Below are 9385 nucleotides of genomic sequence, written 5' to 3'. Positions count from 1 at the left end.
TTACCCATAAGTTGTTTAACGAGAGACTAGAAGTAATAGTTATCTTCTTTGGAGAATTTAGACAGTCTGTAGAATTTCTAGTAGTAGACATAAGCCAATATTGCACCAAACCGGTTTCCATAATCCTCAAAGTTCTGCAAAAAATATGTTAATTTATCATAGTACTTTATATATATATATATATATATATATATTTATATATATATATATATATATATATATATATATATATATATATATATATATATATATATATATATATATATATATATATATATATATATATATAGTGCCGAATACGTAAAACAGGTCAATTAGCAAGAACTCATTTAAAATTAAGTCCTTTCTAAAAATTTCTTATATGTTTAAAGATATATTTTTTTTTCATTAATGTTAATGTAAAAATTTTTAATTTTGCACTAAAAGAATCTTAGAAAACTTACCTAACCTTATTATAACAAGAACAATTTATTTTAGTCTAATCCTACTAAATATATTTTAAATACTTTTACAGTAATTTAATACTAAACAAACACAATGAAATATATTTTTTTCGTTAGGTTCAGAATGATTTTGGCGAAATTATTGCATGCACAAATTTTCACTTGTCCTATATGGCAAGATGAACGTTGCTATTTAAGCCAAGATCGCAAGTTCTGCCTATTCGGCACGACATATATATATATATATATATATATATATATATATATATAGATATATATATATATATATATATATATATATATATATATATATATATATATATATATATATATATATATATATATTTTTTTTTTTTTTTCAACAAGTCGGCCGTCTCCCACCGAAGCAGGGTGACCCAAAAAAGAAAGAAAATCCCCAAAAAGAAAATACTTTCATCATCATTCAACACTTTCACCACACTCACACATTATCACTGTTTTTGCAGAGGTGCTCAGAATACAACATTTTAGAAGCACATACGTATAAAGATACGCAACACATCCCTCCAAACTGCCAATATCCCAAACCCCTCCTATATATATATATATATATATATATATATATATATATATATATATATATATATATATATATATATATATATATATATATATATATATATATATATATATAATCGCCTTTGAAATATCGCCTCTCACCCTAATCATAGAATACATACACTGAAATTCTCCACTTTCACAACTGGGTATGCTGCTGATACTCCAGTAGCATACCCACACTCCCTAATTCATGCATTCCTGTCTAATTCGCTGTGGCATACTGTATGACGGTCTGAGCCTCTGCTTCTGAACACGTTTTCCATACCTTCCCTCGTTTCTCTTTCCTTTTTATATCATTAGTATAAATATACCATAAATTTTATATTATCACCTTTTGAAGAGCATCGGGGCAAGTGGGCTGTTCTTCTTGACTATCAGGGCAAATGGGAAGCCGAGGAATGTTTCTCTGGATAAGTAGAAGTCGCAACGACCTGCACACATTGTGGCAAGTGCTAGTCTTGAATCGTTGATTATATAATTGGATTTTAAATTGTTTATTGAAGCTGGATATAATAAGTTTTTCATTGTTTTATTGGTAATTAGCGACACATTGGGGGGTGTATGTCAAGAAAATGCAAATAGATTTTGATATAGATTTCTCACTGTATTTCATTTAGGTATTTTTCATTTAGGTATTTTTTTAAGTATCATTAACAATATATTAAAGATAAGAACCTGTTCGTGAGAAGTCTTGAGCCACCAAGTTCCTGTGGTTAACAGTGATATCAATAAGGACGTGATGGCCGGGTCTTACCAGTTCGTCAGCTGCTCTTGAAAACTCTCCCAAAGGTACGTATAGAATACGTCCAACCTTCTCCAGTTCTTTCACTTCGAGAAATGGACCAGACTCGACAGTCTAGAAGTGGATAACATTTCCCTGTTGATATCCCATATCTGATGCATTAACACGGAAAGTTTAGCATTAGAAAAGTATGTAGAGGCTATTTACATGGAGTAAAAATGTTAACTTTATCGAATTTATGCTTCATAAACGAGGAATCTATTGGCACTTACAATTAAATTAGTTTTTATTCTATTTATCTCTTTATAAAATTTAAAGTGAGTAAAATAAGGTATGCAAATATTATAAAACATGTAACATATAACAAACTTGCAAATGTTGTGACAGGATAGAGCTCTCCTGAGAGATCATGGTGACGGACGAATCATCAAGCACATCCCTTAGAGACTCGTATGGCTCTGGGATGTTTCTTACGGCCAGGAGGGAAATGAGGCTGTCTGAGTAGCTTCGTGTTAGCACCAACGCAGCCATCATCCACACTACCAACATCAACTTCTCCCACCACCAGTACGCGGGCACCAGCAAGTCTGTAATGGTTTCCCAGTAGTTCTCAAGATTACAAACATCACGCAAGCCACCACTACGTGCACCAACACTCAGGAACAGAGATTTCTAATGCAGGATGAAAAACGATGAAGGAGTGAGCGATACCTGGAGCGAGGATTAACTGGAGAGGGTTTTGGCCCCCGCGGCCCGGTCTGTGACCAGGCCTTGATAGATGGGGAAAAAGACACAGATGTTGAAAGCAGGAGAGAATATCGCTCAGTACTATTATAGTACAAATAAATATGAGAGGGCAGACAGCAGGAAACCCGGTGAACCAAATTGACGATATTTGCTGACGACTAGCTAAAATCTCTAATTGTCTAAATAAATCACAGACAGTATAACAGCACAGTGGAATAGTTTAATGAATGTATTAAGCAAAGATACTTAAAGGTTAACAGTGTTCGGATGAGTGTGAAGGACAATAAGATAATAATCACAGAGATTAAGTGTCTTGAGTAAACAAACCACTTAAGTGAACGGCAGAACCCGGATTGAAAGAGGTATGGGAAATGGGAAAGTACATATGCGGAGGTTAGATAGCAGAATTAACAGCTGAATAATGTGTAGATCATAAATTTACATTGAAACATTTGTTAAGTAGTGTGTGTGAAATATTTTCACTCTGTATTCAGTGTGCTTACACAATAAAAGAAAGTCCATTTCGATTTTTTTGTAATTGTTATTGTTTTAGGCAATTCTTAGAGGATTTCTGCTTATTAGCAAAATTACTAAAATATTATTATAATAATAATTATTATTATTAATTAATTATATTATTATTACTAATTATTATTATTATTATTGTTATTAAAACGTAAACTGAATTTTCATAGCAAAGTTAAGGGTTTTTTAAACCATAATTGTTTGATCATCTATAATCTAAGAAGAAAAAACTATAATTTGCTCTTACCTTGTTGTAACAGAATACGAATATAACTTAAGTTATCCGTCGAGCTCATGTGCCTTTTCATCGCATGATAATTAAACCACGAAGATAGGAGGTCATGCATAACAGATAGTATCAGCAGCGCCGCCAGGGTAGCAGCCCATACCAGAGGCGTCAGGGGAAGCAGGAAGCTCCAGGGATCTACCTCCTGATGCCCGCGACCTCCCAGAATCCTGAGGTAATCTATATTCACTGGCCATGAGAAATCCACTACTTCACTTCGAATCGATGTGGTGCCGAAGGGACCGAGAGCCACGTCAGCTGCCTGCAAGCATCGAGGGGTGTGTGGATTTAGCAGGTTTTAGGGGACGTGTATCGCCATTAAAATGTGTATATATTTCGTATAAGCTATTTTTTTTTTCAAATTTCCTTACACATTTTAATGGCGAAGCATGATGCCCCAAAATATGGTAGATCCAAAGAAATTTTAATAAAGGCTTATCAAAAAATCCCATCATGTATACGAGGAATAGAAGACAGGAATTCAGCTAAATAAATTACAAATAAAAATCCATTTGTTTTATATGTTTAATGCGGTCAACCAATAATTATCCTAAAACATTTGCTCAATAATCCTACCAATGCTGGTACGGTTATTAAACATTTTTTTCCTTGTAAAAGCATCTGATATACAATTCCTCGTCAAACTTTCATACAATGCATATTAGCATCCTTCTCATCCCCACACTGCTGACAAAATTTTCTTTCTCAACGGTAAACATTAAGCAGCAAGACTAACATTCCTTCCTACATTCATACATCTGCGAGAACACCACTCAACTAAGAGAAAATTGTAACCCAATCTTTGTGTACTATACAGCATCCGTCCTCATGTATGGTGCCATTACTGTGATTTCTTACCCCTGTGATCACCATCCCCATCATGCCAGACCAGGAACCATCTTTCCTCTTGTTGCCCCAGATTCTATCAGGAGGCCTCACATACGTAATGCTAGAAAAATGACAAAGTATTTGGTATTAGTCGTTACGAAAACACTTGCTAGAAAAAATAGAAGGTTTATTAATTAATTGTAATAAGAGCATTGAGGAAAAGTAACTCCAATGAAGAATGTGGATTAATAGTCGAAATTTAATAATTTTTCTAAGAGAAAACTTGCCACAATAACCTGGTATTTTTCGTCATGGAATTGAAACCTTGTACATTATTTAATAATACCAATCTGGAAAAGTTCTCGTAAATATGTAGGCAATTTATCCTACTCTTAACTAACAAAATATTTACTTCCAGTATTAGTTTTAGGCATCAGTTTTGCACTCAGATCAGTAAAATTCCATGGTTTGTACTACATAATACGATCTAAGTTACTTCGAACAATAATGTCATAATAATTTCAACTCTGCATGATGTTTGATGTTTTAAATAATGGGTTGCCCCAGGATAATATTACATTTTCGATGCAAATGCGAGCCAACGAGGATATGATAAAACTGACTGATCGACTGTGTCTAGAACTGCCTCGTCCAAGTCTCCCGACAACTCTCGAAAAATATACTACCTTTTTTAACAGTTATTTTAGTTTCGTGACATGGGGACGAGAGCTATATTCCATCACCATCTATGGAGTGAAAAACTCGAGGCATAGTTCTAGTTCTGGTCTATATTAACACTGCAGAGTCTACAGATGGCATGTTGGATAAACTCATTATTGGAGATCCTCATGGTTCAGTGGTGGTGCTGCTGGCTTGTTTGTGCTCTTACTTGCCCAGCTTGAATCTCCTAACTCTCGATAAACACACATACACAAGCAAACACAAACACATTTATTTTCTGCTAAAGATTAGAGGCAAAAATTGCATCCAAGTTTCATTTTTTTTATATAAACCTGTAATTCAGCTTACGAGAAATTTGCCTGTGTTGCCATATACTCGATGATTTCAGATATGGCTCCAACGAAGGAGAGTCGCTGGCTCCCAGGAGAGTCAGGGTCAGCCACCATGATCGCTCTCTGACTCTGAAATTCCTCCGATGCTACTAGAAGTGTCGGTCTCTTTATGAATCTGTCAGGGAAGACACGTTAAGTTTAATAACTTTATAATGCGCCTCATACGCATCCTGTGGGTGGTAGTTAAAAGATTATTACAAAGGCATGTGATGGGTCCAGGGACCGGGCCCAGATGTCTCTGAATTCATTAACTTTTTCGTATTCCTGCGCATGATAATGCAGGGTGTGATAATTGTTTACATCAGCTGGTGATGCATATTTCCAGAGGTACTTGTTGCCAAGCCGATGCCGGGCAGTAGTGACGTCCAAAAGTCTGCTGATTTTTTTTTTGGATAAACCATAGATATGTGGCTCCTTCATGGAAGAATGATGATAGATGGAATGACTGGTGTAAGTCTCCCTCAGCTTAGCCTGAAGTAAATAACGTTCAATTGAAGTTTTCCGTATTATTTGTCTTCATGTTACTGACACCCCAAGGATAAAATTACTCCCTTTGCCAATTCATTATTTCTTTCACGCTTCTAAAGATCAGTGTAAGAATTCACAGAAGGTTTGCATTGACTCCACTGTCTACAATCTTATACTTGTGTCTGGCTTGTAGCACAAGCATGCTTCAATTGACACTCTTAAAAGTTGAAGACATTTATATATGTCAGAATCTTATGGCAATTGCTATAAGTGAAAATAACAATCACTTAATAATTGATATCCTCATGCATAACTCCACAAAAATGAACAGCCACTCAGTGGTCAGTGATTGTATCATTTGTATTGAATCTTACCACAGTACCTACTTGAAGAACTTGTCAGGGAAGAGTGGAAGGTGAGAAGTGAGAACGAGTCCTCGAGTGGGAGTCCAAGAGGCCAACTGCAGCGCCGGGGATCCCTTTGGACAGTATGGAAGATATATATACACACTACACCTGTTCTTTGAGAAAATTTGGAATATTTAATGAGAATCTCAGTGTTTATATATGAGCGAATAAAGAATTTCAATATATCATGTATACTATGTCATATGCTTAACATATATTACATATTTTACCAAAGATTTTCTGAGGTCTTTTGCAAAATCAAAAGCATAGCGTTTGACATCGAAAAAAAATCATGCAGTTGATGCAACTGCTGGAGAGACAGGCTGGTGACGGCGAGGAGCCTCGTTGACCATACTAAGAGACGACCCTGTCGGGAGCACTCAGTGAAGGAGGCGAGGAACTGTGCGCTGTCACTCACTAGTACCACTGTCACGCACCATGACACTTGCCGTAGCTGTTGATATTAACATTCGAGCCGTTATTAGACGCAGTCATCATCGTAATGTGTTACAGATGTACCTCAGTAGTAATGTGACGTACCCACTTCAAAAGTAATGTGAGAATGGCGAAACCGTCTCAGTATTGATGTGAAAGTGATGTAGCCACTTCAGCAACAATGTGAGTGACGTAGCCATATCAGCTACGAAATTTGAGTGTGATGTACCTGCCTAAATAGCAACGTGAGTGAAAATAATCACCTTAGTAATGCGAGTGTCACCTACCCGCCTCAGTAGTAATGTGACAGTAATTTGAGAATGATGCACCCACCTCAGCAGTAATGTATGAGTTACGTACCCGACGAGCCTGATCAACCACTAGACAGAGCTGAGCCTGCGTCACGTTAGAGTCATGGTCGCTCTCTGCCACCATGAACACTGCCACGCCCCAGGAAGACCACAGCTGGCATAAAATAAAATAGTTTAATGGCAAAATAGTCAGCAATTCAGTTAACTGCAAGAGTACAGCAGATATTTGTCTCTGGATATCACCCACCTCGAGGGATGCCAGGGTAGATATGCTACTGTCAGTGACAAGAATCACTGAGCAATTTTGTTGCTGCACGACTGAGAGAAGGGCGTCCACAGCTGCATATGCATGTGTTAACCCTTGATCCTCTGCTGAGAACATATGACTACTTTAAAATAACAGTTTCAACTTATTGTACAAGATTGTGTGCTATAGCTCATGTATCTCAACTAGCAAACGAGCAGAGTTTGAAGAATGAGGCAAACCAGTCCTGAAACGAACAGGCCAGTTCTCTCATCGTTAGTTCACACAGGTTTAATGAGGGTAATCTCAATGTGACCACAGAGTTACGTTTTAAATGGACGAATCTTACATCCCACATGGGAAAGATGGGGCCTTGTTTGAGTGTCATCAAAGCAGTAATCCAAGACAAGGAAAAATATGTAATAAAACGATAAGTGCCTCACTGAATAGACCTGTTAGTTTTAGGGCCTGCTTGACGTAGAATACTGCCCGTTTACTGTGCTTTTGACAATAGTATTAAGATTTTCTCGAGTCAGTTCATGCATGTTTGTGTAATTATAATAATAATAGTTTAGTATATTATTGTTATCGTCACGGCTAAAGAAATATTGAATAAGGCTATATGACTCAGGGGATTAAAATTGCTGATCGTGTGATATCAAATAACTTACGGTAAAGATGCTGTGGACAGACAATAGCTAACACTGATGCCCCATACTGGACCAGGATCATTGACGTCAGCATTGGTAGCATCTCTGCAATACCGCTCCTGTCTAAAAACAGTGTTGTTACCAATTATAGTTTTTAAATAATTTACATGACCATTGTATCCCCTTATATATAAAAAAGATGTATATCCCTGTTATCATTATTATTACCATAGTTATTGTACGCATGGGGAAGAGCTCAAAACGTACAGGCCACATAGCGTCTGGTATATGGGAGGCATTCAGGTTTGATCCAAGTAAGGGGAGCGTAGCTCCAGTTTATAGATACCACGAAACAAGTGGAATGTTAAAGATTTAATCTGATGTTTCCTTCAGAGACATGATCGCGTGATTCTCACTTCTCACCTGTCATGTTTTTTCTTAACCTCTTGTCAGTATCCATTACCAAGATTCATGCTATCTCAGCCAGACCCAGATATAAGAAAAACAGTGATTCTACCTATGGTACAGTCAGTAAAGTCACTGTTTCTCTTTGGGTCTGGCCGAGACGTGGAGTCACACGTCCGAGTGTCACAAAATAACATGAGAATGTATGTATATGTTTATATGGAGGTCGAAATATAGTCCATTAATTTTGTGTGCTTTATTTGTCAATGTGAGGATTTTTTCTCTATACTCACAAATACTCCTTACTCACCAAATCTCACAATTATATATATATATATATATATATATATATATATATATATATATATATATATATATATATATATATATATATATATATATATATATATATATTTATTTATATAAATCACCTGTTTACTGTGATCTTATTGCATATATATACGTATACGTATGTATAAACTGACTTATTCTGAAAGGATACGATGAGAATCAGGGAGATATGTTTAACAGCATTCAGTAGTACATTACATTAACCTCTTGAAAGCTATTGTCCAGCTCCGCCTAAGTGGGCTAAGTGGGTCACGTGCCTGGAATGAACTGAGGATTTCCTCTACGAATCGCCAAAGTGTATAGTAAATTTAAATGGTTCCAGTGAAATCCTTGGTAGTCCTGACACATTTATTACCTAACTTTTATGAACGTGAATGCACTTTCCCTGTGACCCGACGGTCTTAATTCCAATTAGTAATAACTTGTAGCACTGTATTTTAGGGTCTTCTGGATGTTCCTGGAGCTATCATAACCGCTTCTTTCAGCTTCACTGTAATGAAGGTAAGTGTTAGCTGTTGTAGCTGCACATAGGTAATCCCAACCTGTCTGCTTTCCCTTGCTCCAGATTAGCAATGGAGACTTCATTTGCGAGATCTTTGAAATATTTGTTTCTTGAATTTTTGTCACTAATATAAATGTTTCTGTGAATCATTCACAAGGATTTTGTGTTGGCCCTTCCTAATTTCCATGGTTTGTTTATAAGTTGAGTTGTGTGAAAGATATGAAACTGTGGAATTGTACCACTGTTCCAAATTTTTAAGATAATATGCATAAAATGACTGGTAATAAAGACAGACACTTTCACGTAAGGAATGCATAACATCTTTCTCGTGACGCTCATCCTGCGTGGCAAGCTGGAGAGCCACTGAC

The 9385-nt window shown here is 36.3% G+C and overlaps 1 protein-coding gene across 1 annotated transcript; it reads right to left on the bottom strand.

Annotated features, from left to right (window-relative positions):
• Positions 1 to 1370: 1370 nt before the first annotated feature.
• On the bottom strand, positions 1371 to 7862 carry LOC128695319 (glutamate receptor ionotropic, delta-2-like). Its single transcript, XM_070095358.1, has 10 exons — positions 7781 to 7862; positions 7113 to 7237; positions 6915 to 7019; positions 6099 to 6232; positions 5201 to 5359; positions 4202 to 4292; positions 3305 to 3605; positions 2155 to 2372; positions 1719 to 1899; positions 1371 to 1474 (listed from the first exon to the last, which is right to left on the bottom strand). Exons 1-10 carry the CDS (start codon positions 7860 to 7862, stop codon positions 1371 to 1373), a joined length of 1500 nt encoding a protein of 499 aa, XP_069951459.1.
• Positions 7863 to 9385: the final 1523 nt, after the last annotated feature.

Source organism: Cherax quadricarinatus, chromosome 50 (genome assembly GCF_038502225.1).
Source record: "Cherax quadricarinatus isolate ZL_2023a chromosome 50, ASM3850222v1, whole genome shotgun sequence".
In the NCBI taxonomy this organism is placed as follows: Eukaryota; Metazoa; Arthropoda; class Malacostraca; order Decapoda; family Parastacidae; genus Cherax; species Cherax quadricarinatus.
The sequence above is the reverse complement of the archived record's forward strand: the minus strand, read 5'-3'. Positions and strand labels throughout refer to the sequence as shown.